The sequence below is a fragment of the Leuciscus leuciscus genome, assembly GCF_965113295.1.
Source record: "Leuciscus leuciscus genome assembly, chromosome: 19".
In the NCBI taxonomy this organism is placed as follows: Eukaryota; Metazoa; Chordata; class Actinopteri; order Cypriniformes; family Leuciscidae; genus Leuciscus; species Leuciscus leuciscus.
In genome coordinates, this window is record NC_138743.1 from 32,648,064 (window position 1) to 32,673,609 (window position 25,546).

Sequence of the window (25,546 nt, forward strand, 5' to 3'; positions counted from 1 at the left end):
TCCTTCCCCTCCACTCATCTCCCAGATATGAGCTCAGGGTGATAATATGGAATACTGACGAAGTAATTCTGGAAGATGATGATTACTTCACAGGGGAAAAGTCCAGTGACATATTTGTGAGGGGGTAGGTATGGGCAGGTGTGTGAAGAGTGTGTGGTTAATCTGTAACTTTTTTTGTTTGTTTCTGTTTCCTTTTGTTGTTTGTCTGTCTTGTTGCGTTTGATGTCATTTTGTCTATCCCCCTCCCTGCCCCCCACGTCATTGCTGTGCTGTAATCTAGCTTTGAGCTTCGTGTTATTATTTGGAACACTGATGACGTAGTTCTAGAGGACGATGCTTTCATGACAGGAGAGAAGATGTCTGACATCTATGTCAGGGGGTAAAGACCATACAATCGCATGGCTTGACCGCTCTCCCCACCGCCTGCAGAAATCTGTACCTGCCCCTTCCATTCACATCCAAAGATTAAATACCACCTTCCATGCAGATCCTAGTTAAACAGGACCATATCATTAAAAAATGATGCTGATTTCTAGTTATAACCTCAGATTTAATGTGATATTATTATTTACGTTAATTCAATTGTCTTTTGAGTTAAATTCCCTTGATAATTCATATACAAATCTTAATATAAAATGTATATTTAATATTAAATGTAATATTTAATAACTGGTATGGTCTTGGTTTATAGAGCCATTTTTGTTTAGTATGTCTTGGGGACTGAGATGTCTTTCACAGTAACAATTACTGCATGAAAGCATAAGATATGTCTGTTTGCATGCCAAAACCTACTTTTATAATCTGACATGTGGCATTTGCATACCAACATTTTGCTTAAGGAATGAATCTATCTATTTTGTAAAGTTACGCATACAATTATGCATGTATCTGATTCATACAGTTGGCTACTAATGGTTCAAAGAAATACATAATACAGACAGTAGCTCTATATAATGTAATGCTGTTGGGGCAGACTACAAAGCTCTGCAGATGCAAGCCTCTCAACTTAAGTGCAGATAATTGACTAGATGTCAGGTCAAGCATCTATTTTTTCTATTTAAAGAGTATATTTATTTTGTAATTACATGCACTCTCTTTCAAATTATATTATCAAAGAGTAACAAGCACATAACTCTGAGTCATGCATTGATGATCTACAGTACATAGTCTTTGCATTTTATAATATAATAAAATATGGTAACACTTTAGTTTAGGGTCCAATTCCCACTATTAACTAGTTGCTTATTAGCATGCATATTACATGCCTTATTCTGCATGATCATTTTCTACATCCCTTAATTCTACCTAATACCTAAACTTAACAACTACCTTACTAACTATTAATAAGCAAGCAGTATTTAAGAGTTTATTGAGGCAAAAGTCATAGTTAATAGATAGTTAATAGGGAGAATTGGACCCTAATATAAAGTGTGACCTAAAATATAATAATTCAGACTTCAATAAAATGTTTAATAACATCTTACTGCAATGACCACGGGGTAGAACTTTTATTTTGTTCAGTTTCCTGATGCTGTATGGAGCATCAACTTGTTATGTATAAATGCTATCATATGCATGTTGTCTATTCAGTATTTTTGTCTATACATTTCACACATTTACAAATATCTAGATGCACTTTTAAAGGACACATGTTCAGAACATTTGTGCATGTTTTGTCATGTGACATACAATAAGTCATTGATGACTATATGTATACCGTGCTTGGATATTATTTTGCATAAATATTAAAAATATTATTGTGCGACTTCTAACAATTGAAAATCATCTCCCTGCTCAGTTGGCTGAAAGGACAGCAGGAGGATAAACAGGACACAGACGTGCATTATCACTCTCTAACTGGGGAGGGAAACTTCAACTGGCGCTTTGTCTACCCCTTTGACTATCTAATGGCTGAGGAGAAGATAGTCATCTCCAAGAAGGAATCCATGTTTTCCTGGGATGAGACAGAGTACAAGATTCCTGCTCGACTCACCCTTCAAGTATGGGATGCTGATCACTTCTCTGCAGATGATTTCCTGGGTATGCTCACAAAAAATACATATTGTTAGATATTTACGACTTATTTGCATGTATAGCAAAATAATTTGAGGTTTGAAGAGTAATTTGATTATTGTCGTTAATAATGTGCTCATTTAAAAGTCCATGTGTTTCATTCAAAGTATATTTTTTATGCTGCCTGTGATTTATTTCCACAGGTGCGATTGAGTTGGACTTAAATAAGTTTCCCCGTGGGGCAAAAACAGCCAAGCAGTGCTCTCTCAACATGGTTCTCAAAGAACATGAGCTGCCAACCATTTCCATCTTCAAACAGAAGAGAGTGAAGGGCTGGTGGCCATTTGTGGCCCGAGATGAGAATGATGAATTTGAGCTCACGGTGAGTTAATACAATGCAATTATCTAAAGGTTATTTTACTACTGCTTGATAATTAGCCAGCATGTAGTGTATTTGGAATGATTGCTAAGGTTACCTCATTATCATTCAAACCATGTCATGCTTGCAGGGAAAAGTGGAGGCAGAGCTCCATCTAATGACAGCTGAGGAGGCAGAGAAAAGTCCAGTCGGTCTTGGACGGAACGAACCTGAGCCACTTGAGAAACCAAAGTAAGATATAAAGCAGCTCATTTACACACATTTGCTTCCGCTCACATGGTGCCTAGCACATCTGAGAACCAATGCAGTTTCAGATTATGAATAAAAAGATATACTCTAGAGTAGACTATACAAGTCTACTATGAAGTCCAGTGAAGAATGCCCATCTGAAACTGTTAACTTCCCTTTCTAATACTCCCACTCTCCTCTTTCACATCCTTCCTTCCTCCTGTGACTGCCCTTTCCCTCGCCTACCCTTTCCCGCTCGTTTCCTTCATTTCAACCCCCATTCCTGTTTTGGAAAAAGTCGTCCAGACACCAGTCTAATGTGGTTCATGAACCCTCTGAAGTCCATACGATACTTCATTTGGCACAACTACCGCTGGCTGATCCTGAAGGCTCTGGCCCTGCTGCTCTTCCTCCTCCTCGTTGGGCTCTTCCTCTACTCTATTCCTGGATACCTGGTCAAGAAACTCCTAGGGGCGTGAGGAGAGAGGGGAAGATCACTGGTAGCCCACTCTTACTGCCTCTGTTTTCTCTGCTTTTTGTCTCTCTCTGAGCAAACCTTTAAGCTCAAACTGTGCAATGTCACCATTCACAGTGTATTTCTGTCTTTTTGTTTCTCGTACCATTTTTTACAACATGGACCTGAGGGATTGTGGTGTTTTCCATTTTGTCATCCCAACTCTTTCTTACCGCATAGCTGCATGCTGTGAGGTACCTCAAGTCTTTTGCTGGTCATTTTTCCTCTGGTTGTCTGTTTTTGGCAATGACTTCCATTATTTATTATGGATTTTATGATATTTATTCTTGACTGTTTGCTATTGTGCTTTTTCTGGACCTACCTTTGTTGCCTGATGTGTCACTTTACTGCTCTGAGCTCAACCCACTGCAAAGTTACAGTATCACTCTGACACACACGGTAGACCTAGGCCAGGGGTAGACAACGGCGGTCCTGGAGAGCAATGGATGGTCAACCCTAATCAAACACACCATCAAGGACCAACGTTCCCTACCCCTGACCTAGGCGAATGTTTTTACCAGCTCTGTGGAATAGTTTACCCAAAAATTAAGACTGTGCCATCATTTACTTGCCCTCTTGTCATTCCAAACCTGTGTGTGAAACACAAATGTGTTGTTTGGACCCCATTTACTTTAATTGTATGAACAAAAAACATTCTTTAAAATATCTTCTTTTGTGCTCAGCAAAAGAAAGTCATAAAAGTTTTGAATGGCATTAAAGTCGGCATGAAATGGAAGTTGCAATAGTCTTTTCTTTCCTATTGTGATGTATATCCGAGTGAAACGGCTTCTCCAAAAAAATAAAAAAATAAATTGAGCGGTGCTTGATTTTGCCCATCAGGAATTGATGGAATCATTGGCTTGTTGTGGTTTGCTATTGCTGCGATCTCTTGTGTGTGCGCTGGCGCACACGTCATCAGAGAAGAGATGTCATTGCAAGTGGAAGTTATATATATGTACATATATAATAAACACTGCAATATTCAATATTCACGTTCATTGTGACGTTAACAAACTTTCCTTTTTAAGTCATTGCTTAAATGGTTAATATGCCTTTAAGAGATTTGACAACTTTTTAGTCATGTTACCAATCATCTTACTAACCACTAACATTTGTATTACCTCTCTTCCTCCATCATCCCTGATTTCACCTTTCAACTCACCACCTCTTACCTGCAACCCCTTCACCACTTCCAATCACAGCCGGCCTGACACCACCTTCCTGTGGTTTTTGAGCCCGCTGAAGGCCATCCGTTACCTGATATGCAACCGCTACAAGTGGCTCATCATCAAGATCATCGTGGCTCTGCTGCTGCTGATCATGGTGGGCCTGTTTCTCTACAGCATGCCAGGCTATCTGGTCAAGAAGCTGCTTGGGGCCTAAAGAGGGGTCAGAAAGGCTGCACTCTAAGCATAACGTATCAAAAATCTTTTTCGGTATCAATTTGCATGTCTTACCTGGAAAAGATCAATTATCTTATTTATCTTTCTATTTGTACATTTCACGAATAATTAGTCATATGGAGAAAGCAGCACTGTTTATTTTTGGTACGAAATTAAACTGGACTAGCGCTATTGGTATCCGTTCAAATGTTCATATAAATGCATTGCTTCAAATTCTTGGATTTTGTAGTTATTGTCTAGACGTGTACGTGTCGCTGCTAAAAGCACAATAAGCATGCAACTTTGTCTTAAGAAAGATGACTTGTTCATCAGTGGCTGCAGAAAAAAAATATTATGATAGGGTTGCAGGCCTCATATACCGTACAGTACACTATGTTATTTGATTAAACTTTGCCTTGATGTTTGCACTTTCAGTCCATGACACAATTCTTCTGCACTCCAGTAAGATACAGTAATGTTGTTTATCCTTGTTTAATTTGACATTTCAAGTTTAAATAAAACAATAGAATGCTCTTTCCTGTACTTCCTACTGTTGATTTTGCTTGCTGTGTACTTGTTTGCTTGCTATGTACTGTTGCTCTATTTAATGAATGGCATTTGACCATGGACTTGTTTGCACTGATTTTGGCTTGTTTATATAAAAAGAGTGTATTTTTAATTCTTGTTCACAAGTGTGCAATATGGATTGATTTATTTATTTTTGTCAGTATGAAGACAATAAAATGAACTCATTGAGATAAAAACTGAACATGTTTCTTGTTTCCATAGTGTGGGGATGCATGTATGTGTGTGAGATAGTTTAAACCCCTGTTCTCTTTCACACAGTCGTCCAACTACTAGCCTGTCGTGGCTGTTGAGTCCAATACGGGTGACCTGCATAATGGGTTGGCGGCAGTATAAGTTGGCCACAGTGGTGACTCTGCTCAGCATAACCGGGCTGATCTTTTTGGGCCTTCTGTTCTTTTCTCTGCCTTCAGCTTTCATCCAGAAGATTTTCAACATCTCAGGATAAACTGATCAATCACCTGCTTTCAGCACAATATGCACAAAACAGATTTTTTAAATCAATGGCATCGCTTAGAAGCACTGCTTATTATATGCATTCAAATACATTTATTTACAAATGCATGGCATAATATACATTTTATTTTCTTTTTTGTATGTATGTATGTATAGAGGCTTTTTATGGGTGTTTTTTCAACTATGAGCCTTTTGCCGCTGTGAACTCTTAAAAACTTTAATATAGTTAATTTGTCTTATTACAATGTTTAACAGTGTCTATGCATGCAGTATCTGAAATATTGTCATTTTAGTCAAATTTCTGAAAGTCATGAACATTTCCAGGGTCCACCACATCTCAACTTGAATTGTGTTTAATAACATTCTGTGGTAAAAGTGATGCTAATGACATTTTAATGGAATACAGTGTTTGACCATGGCTAAGGCTCATTTCATAGCTGACATTTTGTGTATTATAAATATAATTTTTGTACATTTTACACAATTAAAGCTTGATAGGAAATGTCATACAAAAAGGTACATTCTGCACAATCAATACTAACCTAATGGTTTATTTACTTCAGATGGCTTATATTGTCATGGGTTAAAATATGTAAAGAAAACGTTGAAATTTGCTAGTTTTAATAAATCTACTCCAGGGGTATTAAAAGTGCCCTTAGTTGAAGAACACCCTTATTTTTCTACTCTATTTTGTGTTAAGATGTTTCTTAAAGTAACTTAATAACTATTAAGTGAACTTTATAATATTATGGCTCAAATTAAAATCATTCTTTGAACATGCGTCTTGTTTGTATATATTTTATTATTAAATCCTAATTCAAACAAGTATAAGCATTATAAATACCAGAAGTATTTGTCTTTATCTTACATTAAAATGTGTCAAGGGGGTGTAATGGACGATAAAATGGCAACGTTTTGTCAATATATAGTACTTGATGTGTTTTAAAATACATAAATCCTTAACTTTTGTAGATTTCATTGAACAATTTTGCCACCTCATAGCCACCGTACCTCTCCCGAGATGCAGAACTACACGTCGAGCTCCTATTGGCTAAGGTCGTCTCCGGGTGGAGGCCCGCCAATCAGCGCGGGCCACGGTACGACTGTGCTGTGTTGTTACGCCGCTGGTTGGAGACCTGTCGTGTGATTCAGTGAGTGAGGGTGAGGTGGAGAGAGAGTTCACACAGCACTACACAGATTGAAGGAGCTTTGAACAAGATAATTGACTAGGCACAAAGAACAACCATGCGAGCGCTACTGGGTGAGTTATAATGACATAAAGCCGTGAATTCAGCTGTAGAGAGGCGCGTTTTATTGACTCAAAATCGTTGAGATGCAGAGAGCCTAAACTGTAGAACTAGTCTGGACGTTAATATGACAAAAGAAGACACAACTCTCTAAAGTTGAACCAACTGAAGTGTGTTTTATGAAGCTTTTGTTTACATTAAATACATACGTGTAAGTGTGTAACACCGTATAGTACATTATAGTTAGTTTAGAGTGTGTAATGGTGGGTTAGGCCTATACATTACAGCAAATTCATTCAAGACCAATTGGAGAATAATAATTAAATGTGCAGTTTCTTCATAATTGAGATTTTACAGTAATCTGTTGTATGTGCCTAGAGTCTGGTAGTAGAATGTCCTGGTTGTTATGATTATGAACCATATGCAGTGTTTCATGCTGTGGATCTTGTTTTGTTTTTAATAGAAAGAGCTGTTGAAATGACTTGCTGTACTCCAGTACTGATGCTCCTTCTTTATCTTCTCAGGTGTGTTGGCGTGTTCTCTGACTGTACTCTCTGTCCACGGTCTCTACTCTGCCGGTGATGATGTGGTTGAACTCAACCCCTCCAACTTTAACAGGGAAGTCTTGCAGAGTGACAGTCTCTGGCTGGTCGAGTTTTATGCCCCCTGGTAAGTTGTAAGAGTGTGCTGGAACCCGGATATGTGTTACTCATAGAGATCTCTAGATCTTTAGTTACAGATCAGGATACTGTCTGGAACGCTGGTGCTGAATCAGCTCAATCTGTTGCTTTCTTGTATATAATTGAAAGTATGAGTCATTGCTACTTTAATGAGATGTAAACCAATGCAAATGAAGTGTAAATGAGTTGAAGAATAAAATGAGTTAGTCTTAGTTTGCATATGTTGCATAATACAGGCATGAGCATCATTATTGCACCTGTGTAGCTATATGTTTCATGATGATGTTTATGTTTTTTTATTTATTATTTTGTTTTTTTTTAAAGGTGTGGTCACTGCAAGAGCTTGGCCTCTGATTGGAAAAAAGTAGCCACAGCTCTAAAGGTAAATTCCACATTTAAAATGACATAATTAATTACACTTACAATCTAGAACTGGGGCTTATTTACTGGCACAGAATGGTTTGTTAAACTTCAGCATTCTTCCAAAATGTAGTATTCAAATGTTTGGGGTCAGTAAGATAAAATTTCTTTAAAAAAAAAAAAAAAGAACGAAATTAATACTTTTATTTTGCAAGGATGCTTTAAATTGTTCAAATGTGAAAGTAAAGACATTTATAATGTTTTTTCTTTCGTTTCTTTATTTTAAACTTTCCATTCATCAAAGAATCCTGGAAGAAATGTATCAGAGTTTCTATGGAAATTAAGCAGCACTGTTTTCAGCATTGATGACAATAATAATAATAATAATAATAATAATAATGTTTCTTGAGTACCAAATTAAGATATGGAGATAAATTAAATTTAACATATTACTGTTTTTACTGTGTTTTTTAAAATAATTTTATATAAAATAAATGCAGTCTTGTTAGTATAAGAGACTTTCAAAAATCCTACTAACCACAAACCTTTGAATGGTGGTGTATAGTATATAGTATTTAGGTTTAATTATTTTTTTATTAAAAGGACTTTGTTGTTAAGGAACCATACTTGTTTAATGGAACATGAATCAAAACCTGAATCATTCAAATCCTTATGATTCCCATCACTTATTTTTGTATCTAAAAATTCAGAGTTATAAACTGGATAAATCTAAAAGTGAAAATGGATATAGAAAAGATAATTGATAGCATTTGTGTTTTGGTGCAGGGCATTGTGAAGGTGGGTGCTGTGGACGCAGACCAACACAACTCCTTGGGAGGCCAGTATGGAGTCCGAGGCTTCCCAACTATCAAGATCTTTGGAGCCAACAAAAACAAACCAGAGGATTACCAAGGTTCAGTACTGCATTTTCATCAAACATCTTGGCATGCATGTAAAGAAGATGTTTTATGGCCGTATGAAAGCATGTTTTTAATTCTCTCTCTGTCCTAGGTGGCCGAGGCAGTCAGGCCATTGTAGACGCAGCTCTGAATGCTGTTCGCTCCCTGGTCAAAGACAGGCTTGGTGGAAAGACTGGAGGCTCCGACTACAGCAGACAGGTACTGAAGCTCAGCATGAAGAATTTGTTGTTAAATTATGTTTTCCTTCCGTTGATTGACTCCTCTGTGATGATGTGATCAGAGTGGAGGTGGTGCTGGCAATAAGAAGGATGTTGTGGAGCTGACCGACGATAACTTTGACCGTACCGTGCTGGACAGCGACGATATCTGGTTGGTGGAGTTCTTCGCCCCCTGGTGTGGACACTGCAAAAAGTACGTGTTTTCCTCTGTGTCTCGCATACATCATAAGACCTGTCTGTCTGTCACTCTCCTGAAATCGTACCTGACATGCTGTGCCATGCATTATTGAAGCGCTGAATCAATGTTCAATTATTTACAAGGACTCTAAGCCGCAATGAAATTCCTCTGCCGACTGGGCTTTCCCGTGTTGACTTTCTTTAATGTTTCCAGTCTTGAGCCGGAATGGACGGCAGCCGCCACAGAAGTCAAAGAGAAGACGAAGGGTAAAGTGAAACTGGGTGCTGTGGATGCCACCGTTCACCAGGGCTTGGCAAGCCGATATGGGGTACTTATTTGATGTCTTTTCATATAAACTATTCGGTTGCACTTTATTTTACAGTATGTGTACTTGCCTAAGAAAGTACTGGTTAATATAAGGTAACTACATGGGATAGGCTCAGGTTAGTAACTAGTTATTACCCAGTTACTGTAATAGCTACAATAATTACATAGTATGTGCATGCAGATGGTCCGTAAAATAAAGTGCTACCAGCAATTCTTATATTGTCTCTAATTTATTTTCAGATCCCAGTTTTGTCATCAAAAAATATTTGTTCATTTTGGACAATGAACTTTTTTTTTAGCTAATTTTTGTTGAATGTTTGTTGTGCTTGTGGCTCTTTTTTTTTTTGAGAGCCATTTTTTCTCCACAGGTCATTGGTTTCATTAACGGTGTCTTTTCTGCTGTCTTTATTGGTAGATTCGAGGATTCCCCACCATCAAGATCTTTCGTAAAGGAGAGGAGCCAGCGGACTTTCAGGGGGGACGTACCCGATCTGACATCGTTTCTAGTGCCATGGACCTCTTCTCTGATAACATCTCTCCCCCAGAGCTTCAAGAGGTGAGTGTTTTCTCTTCTATTTTTAAGCATGTTATAGAATATGGTGTAACTAATGTGTATTATTTTTACATGCACTCACTAGAAGGGTTAGGATTAGGGTTTGGTTAAGGTAGTTGCATGCAATTATTCATTATTCATAGGTCTTACTATAGTGACTATTTTACTGTGTCCTTGTTACATGTAAAGTGTGACCATTTATTTTGACAAACATTTTGTAAGGAAATAATAGGTGTAGTTTGGTTTATATTCATGTGGTTTTTATTTCCTCTAGATTGTGAATGAAGACGTTTTGAAGAAGACCTGCGAGGACTATCAGCTGTGTATGATAGCTGTGCTGCCTCACATTCTCGACACAGGTATATACAACGTCAACCTAAAACACACACATCAAGTGATTTCATCAAAACTATTGTTTTTAAGAAGAAAAATTTGAAAATGAATGACAAGCCTCTTAAACAGTGATGGTCACTAGAGATGCACAATATATTAGTTATAGGTTATTGTATAAAAAAAAAAATGTTTTTCTTATTGGCTGATTATTATTTTTATTTTTTTGGATGATCATTTCCTCTTACATTTGCTGTCATCTAACGTTCACTTGGTTAACAAGATAAAGACAAATTTAATAACTGTTAAATGTAATCTTTATACCTCAAAAAAAAATTCATACTGTACAAATTGTAATGGTGGATGCTTCAATTCACTTGTTGCATATTAACTTTTCTTTTCACAAAAATAGTATAGAATTAAAATGTAATCGTTAGAATATGTGTGTGTGTGTATATATATATATATGTACATACAGTACATGTACATGTTATTTTGTTACAAGTGTCATTTATAAGTGATCACTTAATTTTCAGCTTACTGTGTAAGACTCATATGTTAGGAACATGATTGATGGTTAATATGCAGTGCTATATTAGTATTATATACTATTATAGTTTTAGTTTTCTTTTTTTTTACTTAAGTTTTAGTAATTTTGTCTTTTAAAAAAAAAATAGATTTCTATTTAGCGTTAATTATTATTTTATTTTTTATTCCATTTTTAGTCATTTTAGTACTTCAACTTGTTTTGTCAGTTAGTTGCCAAGGCAATGTTTCTAATTTTCATTTGTTTATAATCTAATTATTTTATTTCTGCTTTATTTCAATTAAGCACCAATTTGTCATAGTTTTGTCATTTGTCAAGCAATAAGACGCAACAACAACAGTTATTTTGATCTTCTCTCTGCTCGCAGGTGCATCTGGAAGAAACTCTTACATGGAAGTGATGAAGACGATGGCAGAGAAGTACAAGAAGAAGATGTGGGGGTCAGTATTTTCATCATCATCTAGAGTACAAGTTGAGATCATCCTGCCCATAAATAACACCAGTACATGTCGCTGCTTGTGTGCCGGAGACGAGACTTTAGGGAATAGAGAGCGGGATGCAGTCATACACATCACTCTCTTTCCTCTCTCTACACAGTTGGTTGTGGACTGAAGCAGGGGCACAGATGGAGCTGGAGGCCTCTCTCGGGATCGGTGGATTTGGCTATCCCGCCATGGCAGCCATTAATGCTCGCAAGATGAAGTTCGCTCTGCTTAAAGGCTCATTCAGTGAAACGGGCATCCACGAATTCCTCAGGTAACAGAAGGCTGGAGTTTATGTTATAAGGAAACAAGTTACGTCACAGAGACTGTTAGCATACAGTAAATTTAAGGTGTTGTTTATAATGGCCCTTCGAACTGTCTGCCTGTTTTATGTTGTTAAACTATTAATGTCTTTATTTATGCAGGGAACTTTCTGTTGGCCGTGGCTCCACTGCTACGGTGGGAGGCGGAGCTTTGCCTAAGATCAACACTGTGGAGCCTTGGGATGGGAAAGATGGAGTGGTGAGTAGAGAGAACAGTGTGAGGGTGGATGGATGTCAGCCTTTCCTGTTTTCAACCCCCTTTTTCTGGCCTTTCCTCAGTTGCCCATGGAGGATGACATTGACCTGAGCGACGTGGATCTGGACGATCTGGAGAAGGATGAGTTATGAGCCTGGTCTAAACCACTCTAGATCTCTGAGGCCCAAATGATGCCCATGTCTTCTCTCCCATGGATGAGGGGATGCTAGGGACATGAACTTCCTTAAGACTCCGGAAAACATACAATGGTTGTGCAGCGTTTTAAAAGAAAAACACCCCCCTGTTAGTTTAAAAATGAGGCTTTTCAGTGTGTACATCATGATTGAGCCATGCTCTGCCTCAAGTTGCTTCTTCACATTTTGATTTCGTGACTGATTGGATCTTTCAATCAGCTTGATGAAGCAGAATGTGACTGATTATCAATCACTTGTTTCCAGCAAGCAGACGTCACACAGAGGCTCTTCATAGAACACTTTCTAATATGTTTCATTGGCAAGATTTAATCAGATGGTACTGGTCTTTCTGGTAATGAGATGAACCAGTGGTTATTTATATCCGCCTTTCTATGATTTCAGCAGCTCATTACACTGGAGTTACAAGAAGCTTAACATTGTTTCCATATTCACCCTTTATCCCTCTCATGTGACTTTTCCTTTTATTATTATTATTATTTGGTTATTTGTTTTAAAATTGTTACTGAAAAGAATGGCAGCCAACCTGTATCCCAGTTTGCCCATTTGTCCGTGTTTGACCAGGTGTAATGTGGGCGTTGTGTAGATTTTTCTTACACGGCTTTGTTTTGAAATAAATGTTTTTGTTATGAAAATAAAAACAAAAATAATAAAATTGAGTCGTTTTTATCATAGAAGCTATTCTGCTAGACACCAGTGGCCTATGAATCAGTGGTTTATTGAGGATTCATGCAAACAAATACACTATTCAGTTGTAAAGATGCAACATTCAGATTCTTCCTGATGCTTTGGCTTGACAAATATATGTCTGGACATCCCAATCCCAGCTGCGGTATACAACCATCATCACAATTAACACTATACAAAATTAGAAATGACTCGTAAAGCTAATATATATATCTCCAGTACAAATATTAGTTTTGGCATTTCACTTCAACAATCATTTTACAGAGAAAAAAATACTAAGAGAGAAAATAGCACACATGCAAAAGAGCAAATTATGAGCATTTTCCAATGTTTCCATTAGCAGAAACTTGAAGACATTTAGTTATTACTGTTACGTTCCATGAATCTACTTATCCAACAGCATCTGTACTGTTCATGTTGACACTGGACTGGTAAAAGAAAAAATAGAAACTAACAACCGGTCTGCCATTCTGTCTGTGCCATATGTCCAATCGGACAATAGCGTTTAATAATGAGTAGCCTAAAGGCTGATGGTTGCTGTTTTTTTGTGTGTGTGTGTGTGTGTTTTTTACTTAAGGGCAGAAATGGTTGTGAAAAGTTTGTCTGTCTGCTTCTTAGAACTGAATTTTCTGACCTATTTATTCTAGTGTATTTATATTGATCTGAAATCTAAATGCTAAATTTGAAATCAAAATACACTGAAAATTAAACATTGAACATTTCTTTGCTGATCAAAAGTTTGGTTTCAGTAAGATGTTTTAAATGTTTTTGAAAGAAATCTCTTCTGCTCACCAAGGCTGCATTTATTTGATCAAAAATGCATTAAAACAGTAATACTATTAAATATTGTATACAATTTAAAATAACTTTCCTATTTTAATATATTAAAAAAATTTAACGTAATCCTGTGATGGCAAAGCTAAAGCTTTAGTAGGATTACACACAGCTTAATATTTTTGTGGAAACAATGGATACATTTTTCCAGATTATTTGATGAAGAACATGTTTTTTTAGTTTTTTTTTTTATAATGTAGAAAATGTAATGCAGCCTTGCTGAATAAAATTAATTTCCTTCAAAAAAAGGCTTCTTGACCCAAAACTGTTGGCATGTTCTGTTACATACTAAAAGAAGCAACACTTTCCATTTAACATAAAATTAACAAAGTCGATCATAATTGGCCGGACAGCTCCGAATGCATAAAACCCAACATCTAACCAAAATAGTGCGTTGGAGACACTTAATAGCTTGATTGAATGCAAAACAAATGAAATATTTACAAGCAGAAACTTCATGTTTTGGCTTAATAGCCATTCTGGAAATTTGGACGTGGTACTGACTACTCATTTACAGGTTGAGTGGAATGCAAACCATTGAAAATATAAATATTTTTTAGTCATCATTTAAAGATATCATGAAGTAACGACAATTCTGCAGCTTCATTCTAGAGAGCATATGATTTGACAAAAATCTGTGTAATGCAACCAATCATCAGGAGCCTCATTTATAAAAACCGTCCTACATTTATTCTCATTTCTCAAATGTGCGTACGTGTGATTCATAGAACAAACGTGCATACGCCTCTCTTCCAGAAGTGAGATTTATAAATCGCAAATGATCTTGAAATTGTGCGCAGCTGAATGTTTCCGATACATATAATAGAGCACGTCAACGTCCAAATCCTTTACTTGAGAATAGAGAGCGGCAAGAATTGCTTAGATTTCCAAATCCCTGCAATACTCCGATCCTGCTTCTCAAGGAAAAGCGCGGATGTCTGCTCAGACCCTGACGTGGTGCTAAGAACTTTTCCACATCAAAGACCGTTTTAATAAATATGAACGTTGGTGTGGAGTTTAGCATACGCACACTCTAAGATCAAATCTGTGCGTGCGCACATGTTATAAACAAGGCCCTGAAGAATACGTTTTAAAAGTGAATTTTGACAATTGATTTCAAGAGGTCCTTCACAATCTGACCCAGCCCAGACATTATGACAACTCAGCAATGCCAATCCAAACAGAATTACATCAAAATAAAAACAGGCTGGAATGATGAAAGAGGTAACCACCCATGAACAAGCAGGAAATGTATCATTGATAACGCCAGCCATCTTCTTTTCAGTGTGCATGTGAGTGGCGCCTGTCGGCCGCGTTTAAGAGCTGAATTTATAACTGTTGAGAGGTGCTTTGGTCAGACTGCAGTAGTCGGACGATAGAGGGGTCGCTCTTGGCACCTTTGATGAATTCCTCCAGAGACAGTCTGCCTATAGATTTGAAAAAACAACAACAAAAGGGTTATTTTGTTCATTTCCAAGAGTAACATTTCAGTGGTGATCAAATATCCTGGAACTTAAATGAATCCTAAATATGACTTCATTATTCATTTGTGGTTGTCATAGACACTGTGAAAAATGATTTGCCTTGGTTTCACCTTGGAAAGCAAAGTTGCATAAGAAACACTCAATTTGGGTTGGGAAAAAAACCATTTGGCAATTGGGTAAGAAAAGTAAACTTTCAAGACAAATCTTGATTTAGATGTTGTTACTGTAAAACAAAGACAACAGTGCATATTTTGCGTGGTTCAACTTTAAGAGTCTATATAAATATTATCAGTGAGTGGGAGACGGATCTCAGGAGGCGTACCATCGTTGTCCGTGTCCATCTGTCGGAATATCTTATCTGTGCGTTTCTCGGGCGTTGACTCATCCTCGGGCATCTTCATCACAGATGACACCATTTTATAAATTGCCTGTGAAAATGAATGTAACCGTGTCAAAACATATGGTAGTTCGCTGTCACATGCAAAGGTTTCAGTTTTCAGTAGCAACACGTTTATCTTTATAATGCTACAAGTGATAGTCAAAAGTTGCATAACGCAACTGTCACAGCTTCAATCAACACTTCATATCAGTGTATTCAATGCAAATGATCATGAGACTGTTTCTCTGACAGATACATTTAATGTCACTTTCAGACATTGTTTTATAGCATGTCCTCTGATGCAGGTGTAAAAGAGCCATCTATGTTATTAACATCGAGAGTCAACAGGCCCTTTGAAGTAGCGAACAAAGCCTTTGTGTTTGGTCACCATTTGTGGCAAGACCATATGGCCTGTGGAACACTTGATTGAGGAGATCTGTTTATTCAGGAGGTCTGTATCACCAAACATTAGACTGAGCTAATATTGATATGGAACATGCTGCTCTAAAAACTATGGAAGCCCGTTTCCGCTATAGTTGAGTAAAAAATATAATTCTGTAAATCATAATATTCTGCAAATCATAATACTGAGAAACTTTCTCATAATTATGACTTAGTATCTCGTTTTATTAAGAAAGTTTCTCGTAATAATGAGAAACTTTCTCATGATTGTGACTTTAAGGTACAATATGTAAGAATTTTGTAATAAAATATCCAAAAATCACTTGCACAGTGTGATATATTTCCTGCAGTTGTGTACTTACAATATCCCAAAAGTTCCCAAAGATTTGACATTTCTGAGAAATTCCAATTTTAAATAATGGCTCGTCCCTGTTCACTTGTCGCCTGACAATGATGTAATATCCGCTTTTTCCTTGGTTTCCGCTCGTACTGCCATAGTAACCATGGCGACAGATGTGGACAACTGCGTTACGTCCAGCGGTACGCTCGCGCGGTTGTTGTTTCGTTCAAACATTATGGACCATGGCAAGCAGACTTTGGGACAAAAGGAGAACTAAAACGAGGATCAATATCAGCGTGGTGTTTTCGAGATGCCGAGAGCTTCACGTCCGTGACTAATCAATGTTATATAGCTCAACATGATGAAATGTTAGAATATGATCAGTATGTTATTCTAATGTTGATCTAGCTCACTGCTAGTCTCATACAGACAAACTAACACATAGAATAACATTATAACTTTCAACACACTCAAATGCAGTTTAGTGTGAAAGTGTAGACCAAGTGAAACAGCGCTGCGTTATCTCACAAGTTTAATTCGTCTAATAAACTGACCTGTGCGAGTATTAATTCTGCACTTGCGGGTAGTTCGGTAGAATGAAATGTCATGTTACAGTCATGTTAAAAACATCAATGTATTCACTCATCCATAAACATTATTAGATCCTTCGGCATGACGGATAATTCCATAATTCCGCTTATGCTACGCCTTTGTTATTGTAAGAGGTTAGCGACCCCTAGCGGCGAAAAAAAATTACATATTGTAGCTTTAAAGGTCCCGTTTTATGCCCCTTTTCACAAGATGTAAAATAAGTCTCTGATGTCCCCAGAGTGTGTATGTGAAGTTTGAGCTCAAAATACCCAACAGATCATTTTTTACAGCATGTTTAAATTGACATTTGTTGGGGCTCAGAAAAACGAGCTGTTTCAGTGTGTGCCCTTTAAATGCAAATGAGCTGCTGCTGGACGACACAGGGGGCGGAGCTTCATGAGCTCGCGCTCAGTCTGTCAGGAAAAATTCATCTCACGGAATGATGATAATATCAGAAACTCTCAGTAACGGCGTTCATTTCGAGTCGGACAATAATGCCTACAGAGTCAGAGTGCTGTATAGAGATGAAACAGGTATGGTTTAGTAGTTTAATTACGGTTATTATAACGTATTTGTCATCTGCTTGTAGGCTATGTATCCATTATTTATTAATAGCCTACAAGTCTGCTGTCTGAATGATGATCAAACATGTACTGATGAGTTTAATAAAGTTTATTGTACATCACACAAAAGATGAAGCGTCAGTTTTACTTCAGAAAATCACCGTAAGAGCTGAGTAAACACAGTAGCCTAAGTTATAAGAAGTGCGCAAGTAGCCAGTAGAGTTGAGGGAGCATTCCTGTGGGCGGAGGTTAGTCAAGAAACGGTTCTAGTGACATCATTAAAGAAGGAAGTAGAGGGATGTAGTCCAATCGAGCCGTTTTTTGTAGTCAACTTCTGTTAAATAAAATATCTCGCTTGGCATTGAACTTTGAGCTTTATAATTTTACAGATATTATTTATGCTCTAACAGCAACATTACACACTAACTAAAGTTTGAAACATGGGATCACGCAGAACGGGACCTTTAACATCTTATAATAAGACGGACATTGCGTAGAAGTGCGAGAAAATAAGTAATTATTATGAGAAAGTTTCTCATTATTACGAGAAAGTTTCTCATTATTACGAGAAAGTTTCTCATTATTACGAGAAAGTTTCTCATTATTACGAGAAAGTTTCTCATTATTATGAGATGTTAAGTTGTAATTATGAGAAAATGTCTCATTATTATGAGATACTAAGTCATTATTATGAGAAAATGTCTCATTATTATGACTTAAACAATCTTCTTCTTTTTTTTACTCAACGGTGGCGGAAACGGACTTCCATAAAAAACAATGCAAATGAAACCAAAAGCTCACCTGTACGATCTCCAGCATTTCAGCCCGGCTGATGTATCCGTTGCCGTCCAGATCGTACATGCTAAAGGCCCAGCGGAGCTTCTGCTCCAGGCCTCCGCGCGAGGTCACGCTCAGGGCGATTATGAACTCCCGGAAGTCGATTGTGGCGTCGCCGTTGGTGTCGAAGGTGCGGAAGACGTGCTCCGCGAACTTCGAAGCGTCACCGTAGGGAAAGAAATTGGCGTAGATCTTCTTGAATTCCTCTACCGTCAGGTGGCCAGACGGACAGTCCTTCAGGAAGCCGCGGTACCACTCCTGCAGCTCGTGGTCCGTGAACTCCGTGTTCTCCCGCAGGTCGTTGAGGACCTCAGGTCGCAACTTGCTGTTCTGTTTACCCATGATGAAACTCTAGCGCAGACTCTTGCTGCTCCCTGTCAGCACAAACACAATGAAATAAAGTAGCTTCTTAGATATTTTTAAACCTACGCAAGCCACAATAAAGAGATTCACATTTCCTCTGCCAGATGTATGTTTAAGAATAATGGAAAACGTGTTAGCCTTCCAAATTGAAGGAGTGGATCCTGGTATCCATGGAAACCATTTAATACCTTGTTAAGGTGAGAATAGATTGACTCCTCCACAGTGGGGTAAAGGGGGAGGGCACTGAGCAGAATTGAGGGAGGCTCATATGAGGGCATAACTGCCACCAGACCACCTTAGCAACAATCAAGAGGCCGTGGGTTACCAGGGAGATGAGGAAGATATTTTATCTTTTTGCATGTGTGTGGGTAATTTGGAACGGTTGGTGTCTCTTACTGTACATGAGCCTGTGCTTGCGGCGTTAAGAGGGGGCAGAGTGTGAGGCACTGCTCGTTCTATTTAAACAAATCATATAAAGACCATATAAACGTTGAGGTGGCAGGGAGTGAAATTTAACGATAGGTTATATAAGCGGCATGGCCATATGCACTCACTTCTATCCTCTCTTTCTACTACAGCCTCTTCCTCTATTCTTTACAAGTACTTGAGGTTTAAATTACATGACATTTTATAAAAAGTTTTTCAAAACCATTGGAAACCAACATGAATACAAAAAGTGCATTTCTTGTGTTTTAAACTAGATTTTTAAAAGATCTTATACTGTCATAGGTCATAAGACACAAGTCAGTGAGCCACTATCAGACCTGAGAAGACCATAAACGTGCATATTTCTGTTCGGAAAAATAACTTTTTAACTTCGGCATCTTACTTTCCAGGGATCCACAGAGCAATACTGTGATGGATAGTTTTTTCTGCTAAATAAATAAAAACTCATGGATAACTGAGACGGTATGACCTAAAAACCTTTCATTTTCAAAGTAGTATGTATATCTGCTCAATTTATTACAGTTAAAGCTACACTTTCTCAAAGAGGTACTAATCTACCATTTGACCAAATAGAAATACATTTCATAGGTACTTTTAGACTTGGTTCTCTAGATATGTCCACCTCTTCAGAAAATGGCTTTGCTCCGTTTGCTTAGTTTGTCGAGGCCATCATAAGGGTGGCTCCTCCCTTGGCTGGAGTCACATGGGTGAAGCTACTGGCCTGGCAGCACGCAGGCAGACAGACATAAACATGGGCGTAGCTTGCTTCTCCCTCCCTCTTTTTCCTCAGACACTCACCAAGCCACAAGAAACCCAGAACTTTCCGTTCTGAAGGAAAAAAATGTAAGCTCATGCTGCTGTCAAATGGAAAAAAATCTGAAAAAAGAAGGGTCCCTATAGGCCCTGATCCAGCAGAAATAACAACATCACAGGGGGCACATATATAGAGCGGAGACTCACATATTCATTCTCTGTGAAGAGGAACCAAAATGAAAGACATGATGAGAGGAGTGAGGAGTTGAACACAGCCCTAATTTCCAAAACGCTTGAAAAGCCCCTTGCAAAAAAAATTGAATCAGAACAGAGAAAAGTGAGACACATCTCCTCGGATGGAGAGCAGATGGTCTATCACTGTATGCTCCATCACTGTATGCTCCAGTACCTCAAGATTCACAAGCATCCTCTGCCACTCACCAACCATAATGCTTTACAGGTGGTTTCACAACTGGTGTCTGTCTGTCTATAAACCATACAAGTCAAAGGAAACTGGAAAATGTATCCACCTTATTTTTCACGTAAGAGTGTACGTGGCTATTTCTAAATTGAATGTTCCAGTGTCATCCTCTTACAGTTATTTTTAGCTGTACAATGCTGCTGTATATTATATTATCTTAACATATTATTTGAATGTATTGTCTTAATTCTAAACACACTGGTTTGTAGTGCAAATAGTTTTACCGTTTACTGCACTTTGTTATATTCTTCACGTTATTTCCCTATAGCGGCGAATGAGTTGGAAGTCTCACACATTCACAGAAAGCAGTTTACTTCCACATTGAACTTCCGCATTGTTAACACTGGAAATATTGAGCTCATGTTTCTTATGGGGATAGTTCAGCCAAAAAATTAAATTCTGACATCATTCAAATACTTTCATGTTGTTCCAAACCTGTATGACTTAATTTCACCTAAAGGAGAATTTACTGGTCATTTTCCATTCAATTACAAAGAATGGGAACTGAATCCTTAAACTATCATAAAAGCAGTTTATATGTTTTGTATGGAAGTCTTCTGAAGTCTATGATAGCTTTGTGAGAGGAATAGACTGACATTTAATGTTTTCACTTCACTTGTTGATAGTCTTAGCAAACAGGACCAGTCAGTTGAGTGGAACTTGAGAACTGGATCAGACTGATTCATTCTGAATGGTTTTGTGAACCGAATAAACTGATTCACTGAAAAGATCCAACTCAAAAGAACACTTTGTTCACAAATCAGACATCTTAATGAACTATCATGAACACAGCAAGCGAACCCTTACAGTAAATTGAATCTGTTTCTCACACAAAGCTATTGCATGACTTCAGAAAATGCATTAGTCATATGAACCACTTTTATGATACTTTTATAGGGCGCCAGAGTCCTTTTTAAAGTTTGAACGCTCTAGTCACCATTCATTGTTCTGCATGGAAAGAAATTTCCAGTACATTCTTCAGCACAAGTTTTCCACAGAGGAAGGAAAGTTATACAGGATTGGAAAGCCAGAGTGAAATGATGACAACAATTTTCATTTTTGGGTTAACTATCCCTTTAAGGGTGAAAATAGGTTTGGAAATGTCATTCATTTTATGTTAAAAAAAAAAAGCCAAAATATGCAGTTCAGCCAAGCTTGTGAGTATTTCAATATGTTATTAAAAGCTTTAGGTATACTAAAGCTGTCTGTCCAAAAGAATAGCCTATGTGCATTTGTTAGTTTAACATATTTTCTCAGTTTATCCTAAATGCCAGTTTCGTTGCACTTTCTTTCTTCCCACCGAATGTTTAACCCTTGCCCGTTCTCTCTCTGCCATGTCTCTAAAGGGAATACTCTGTCACACTAAGTCCCAGTTCTTATACTGCATCTAATGACTAAACATTCCTTGATGATTTCCACACAAGCCCTAGTTTCCAATTTCACTCCCAGTAGTCTTGGTTGCACAAACTCATCTTGTTACCCTCCCTCGTCTCAATAAACTAGCCCCCATTACAACACCGCCACTCTGGCACACGTGAATGTTGTGTCTCGCCACCAGATTCCACACACTCACATGACATGTGTTTTTTTCGCAGACCAGTGTGAAAAGCAATCCAGTGCAACTATTGCCCTTAATTCATTTCTAAATAACAGCTTTCATTACACCCCATTCAAATCAAACAAAGATATGTGCCAGGTTGCCATGTGCACGGATCAAATAGCCAGAAATAAATGTAACCTGGAAAGTGTGGGAGTGGGACATATTTTGTACACATCAGTGCAATTGAGCATGCAGTTGTACAGTATTCATCTTTGACCCATCATGCATAAAACATCAGCTCAATTAACACTGTGTGTGTGTGCGTGCGTGCGTGCGTGCGTGCGTGCGTGTGCGTGTGTGTGTGTCTCATTAAGCCTTCTATTCCCCAATGTGGCCTAACTAAAATGCACCCTGACAGGTGTCAAAAGATCAGTAGAACAGAAAACCCAGTTTTTCTGCTGCTCCGGCGGACCGTGAAATTACAGGAAAACAAACAATACACTTATACCCTTGTCTGAGAATTCAGGGTATTTTTCCCCGAAATAGCTTGTTGCTAAATTTAATAATGCCAAGAGGTCATCCAATACATTTGCCATCATGATAAGCGGGGAATGAATTTCTCCGAAACAATTTCACCCATTTTGCTGATATTTACCAGAACCAGACCAGAACTAGGGATGGAAATAGAAATGTAATGTTGACAATGGTTCCGGGTTTATTCAGATGCTGATAGCAGGTCGGCAGATATGCCACTGAGATGATTGCAAGGCATCATGGAGCGACTTGATTGGAAAAGTGGGGAATCAACCTCTTACTCCTGCTGTGAAGACCATGCTGTGACCCAGAAGGTGATCATAACAGAGGGGAAATTAAAGAACACAAATGACAACTGAATTGGAAGAATAACTTATTATTAGACCATCTACAGACTGGCACTGAAAAAAAGATACACTGCAAATAATAATATAATATAAGAGAACTATCATAAGCAGTGTAACTGTAATTATACATTACACCCAGTTTTATTATATATAGTAACTAAATATAGCCACATATATTGGGTCATTTTACTGTGTGGATAATCGATGAATCTAGTGATATAACGCATCAAATTAAATGCAAAGGGTCAAATAGAGTCCCTTGGCATCATAAGGTCAGCTTTCCTGGGCATTAAAACCATCATGCTTACATGCATGGATTTTTATGGTGACCTGGACATGAAAAAAACAAAACAAAAAAAAAAACATATGTTTCTAACCTAGAAAAACGAAACAACCACACGTGGCATCGTGAAAACCAACGTAGACTGCTAGACATGAAAGCAGTATTTAGTCTGAAATGCATTAGTTTTAGTGCCATAAAGAGTGGACCCCCATGGACCGCTATCATGCAAATAATGGGTTCCAAAAAGCGGCATATGTTGAAAAAAATACATTAGAGGCTTTACAAAAAGACAACAACTTACCTCCTAAAAAAACGACAGAGCTGATATGTTCTCCAATTTGTGAGCAGTAGCCTTAGTCCGTCTGAAGAAGGAGTGTCCTCACAAAACTTTCAACATTTTCGCTATGAAAAAAAAGCTTGTAAACAAAAACAACTAAATAAGGTATTGAGAACAGGTCACAGGTCTAAAAGTTGGAATGTTGTTTTAATAAAAGGGAATCGAAAAAGTTATAACTTGCAGAATATTCTACAGACTCCATAACATCTCAAAGGCGCACTTGAAACCTCATCATTGAGCGAGAGACTTGACACCACACACAGAGAGCTCTGCTCCGCTGTCAATGGACGAGTCCACCACTAGACTGTAGGGGGGACTCGTTTATCTGAGAATGGAATGTCAGTATTATCTTTGAGAACGATCACATTATAAACTCATATTTCATGATGTTGGAATCCATGCGATTTGATTGATGACAATTTTTTGTGTGCAAAATAATCATTTCTGAGCACCCACAACGTTGTTGTGAGGGTATAACACCCATGCTACTCTTTGGACGAATCCGTACACTCCGAAGTAGAGCAGATTGCAATAATGAATAGTTATTGGTCGCTAGCGGAAAATAAAGCGCGTACTGGATACATTTGTTTTTTTACTGGATACTATATTACTTTTGACAATAGAAGCATAATTTATATAGCCTACAACAGTGGATCCAATAGACAAATGTTGGCTTTTATCTAATTTATACCTTAAACTTGTCAACTTACCATTTTATCGACTCCCGTCAACTAAAATGTAAAGTCTCTGTGCCAGCTGTTGGACAAATGTGTGTGAACCTGACCTTACAGTAGACCTATACTGTACAAGAGAGATATGTAAAGACATTATCAAACACAGACGGTTGTGCAACTATGGCTGTATGATAACAGTTAGGCTATCCAATCAAATAAACCACAAATAAAAGCCCTTTTGTGATGTTTTGGATGGGTGACTTTGTCAGTGATTTTATAGAAATGAAATGACAGCATTTATTATTATTATTATTACTATTTCTATTTTTTTACTATAATAATAATGCATTTTCTATATTCAGGTTATAATTTGAACAATTTGGGACTGTCATGCTGGTATATTGTGTTGTAAATGGCAATTGTACCAATATATATATATATATATATATATATATATATATATATATATATATATATATATATATATATATATATATATTAAGGACAGAGGAAACTTCTGACAGCATAGCCTAAGCCTCATTTATATAGGCTACAACATTAGATCCTATAGAGAAATGTTGGCCCATAACCAATTTATACCTTAAACTTGTCAGTGCATTTTATTGACTCCCATTAGCTAAAATGTAAATAGAGCATATAAGGTAATTAAATAACTATCATAGCCTTTATCTATATATTATAATATACATTTCCTGCAGTGCCCAGCAAACCCAGATTAATCAAACTGATACATCGAGCTGACACATTTCACGTAGCCTATATATAGGCTATATTGTGGCAGCTTTTTAAGTATTTTTAAAATCCAATCAAAGCAAATTATACCTTGGTTCCTAACGACAGTCCTAAATTTACAGTCAAACCAAAAATTATTCAGACACCAGATATCATTTTTGATATTTGTTTATGGTGGGTGCAAAATTTAAGCATTGCTTGGTAATTGGTTGACCTAAATTGGAATTATCTAATTGTGTTCTTAAATTTAACAGCTGACAGCTATTCAACCTAATTTATTTGTGACAATCTAACAGAAGGGTGGCCAAAACCAGTGAAATATCAACTGATTTGATTACTGAGTTCTTGTCATATTGTATTACCATTTTTTAAACTATAGTGAATAAACTGTGATAATGTGAAGAATGTTGAAGGTGTCTGAATAAATTTTGGTTTGACGACATAACATCACCCAAAATAAACATGGATTTGTATTGTATTATTCAGTTATGATGTCTTAAATGATTCTTGAAAGAGACATAGCTCAAACTGACCATTTAAATCAGATTCTCCCACTTTCGAAATAATTTTTATAATTTACAAAATGATAGCATTCATTGGTTTGTTGATGGAAAACTCTGATGGTAATATGTTTGACATCTCCACCAGGAGGCAGCAGATGTTGCCTTGTGATTTCTCATGTAACCCAACATTTCAGTGTACAGAATAGATATACTACTGGACAAATATTACTCTGTCTGTTTCAAGTCAAAGTTGTAAAGACCGATTTTTACTTAAGTAAAAGTTC

General features: G+C 37.4%; 3 protein-coding genes across 18 annotated transcripts in view; 2 read left to right on the forward strand and 1 right to left on the reverse strand.

The window, feature by feature from the left end:
- The window catches only part of otofa (otoferlin a), a 78,305-nt gene extending 71,764 nt beyond the window's left edge, over positions 1-6,541 (forward strand). For 5 of the 16 annotated variants that reach the window (XM_082147427.1, XM_082147440.1, XM_082147428.1 and 2 more), the window contains 5 exons: positions 26-124; positions 1,799-2,040; positions 2,217-2,395; positions 2,523-2,623; positions 5,363-6,541. In XM_082147427.1, the coding sequence (XP_082003553.1) occupies positions 26-124; positions 1,799-2,040; positions 2,217-2,395; positions 2,523-2,623; positions 5,363-5,549 (808 nt within the window). In that variant the 3' untranslated portion in view covers positions 5,550-6,541. Of the gene's footprint in view, positions 1-25; positions 139-280; positions 380-1,798; positions 2,041-2,216; positions 2,396-2,522; positions 2,624-2,918; positions 3,626-4,336; positions 5,286-5,362 lie in introns of those variants that run through there. The other 11 variants (XM_082147441.1, XM_082147437.1, XM_082147434.1 and 8 more) reach the window with 6 other exon arrangements.
- A 126-nt stretch (positions 6,542-6,667) lies between these two features.
- Positions 6,668-12,185, forward strand: pdia6 (protein disulfide isomerase family A, member 6). Its single transcript, XM_082147507.1, has 13 exons — positions 6,668-6,818; positions 7,329-7,473; positions 7,809-7,866; positions 8,631-8,757; positions 8,856-8,962; positions 9,045-9,175; positions 9,374-9,488; positions 9,903-10,043; positions 10,315-10,399; positions 11,285-11,357; positions 11,515-11,673; positions 11,825-11,921; positions 12,002-12,185. Exons 1-13 carry the CDS (start codon positions 6,803-6,805, stop codon positions 12,068-12,070), a joined length of 1,323 nt encoding a protein of 440 aa, XP_082003633.1. The 5' UTR covers positions 6,668-6,802; the 3' UTR covers positions 12,071-12,185.
- Positions 12,186-12,594: 409 nt separating this feature from the next.
- On the reverse strand, positions 12,595-23,596 carry hpcal1 (hippocalcin-like 1). Its single transcript, XM_082148419.1, has 4 exons — positions 23,297-23,596; positions 18,212-18,621; positions 15,458-15,563; positions 12,595-15,078 (listed from the first exon to the last, which is right to left on the reverse strand). Exons 2-4 carry the CDS (start codon positions 18,587-18,589, stop codon positions 14,981-14,983), a joined length of 582 nt encoding a protein of 193 aa, XP_082004545.1. The 5' UTR covers positions 18,590-18,621; positions 23,297-23,596; the 3' UTR covers positions 12,595-14,980.
- Between the last annotated feature and the right edge of the window lie 1,950 nt (positions 23,597-25,546).

What these genes read in the sequence shown, in the direction of transcription:
- pdia6 (XM_082147507.1), top strand. An exon ending in GCTTGGCAAGCCGATATGGG is followed by an intron (nt 9,489 to 9,902) that starts GTACTTATTTGA and finishes CTTTATTGGTAG; the next exon opens with ATTCGAGGATTCCCCACCAT. An exon ending in GCCTCACATTCTCGACACAG is followed by an intron (nt 10,400 to 11,284) that starts GTATATACAACG and finishes CTCTGCTCGCAG; the next exon opens with GTGCATCTGGAAGAAACTCT.
- hpcal1 (XM_082148419.1), bottom strand. Translation starts at nt 18,589, where the DNA reads ATGGGTAAACAGAACAGCAAGTTGCGACCTGAGGTCCTCAACGACCTG. An exon ending in AAATGCTGGAGATCGTACAG is followed by an intron (nt 15,564 to 18,211) that starts GTGAGCTTTTGG and finishes TCATTTTCACAG; the next exon opens with GCAATTTATAAAATGGTGTC. An exon ending in GATGGACACGGACAACGATG is followed by an intron (nt 15,079 to 15,457) that starts GTACGCCTCCTG and finishes TCAAATCTATAG; the next exon opens with GCAGACTGTCTCTGGAGGAA.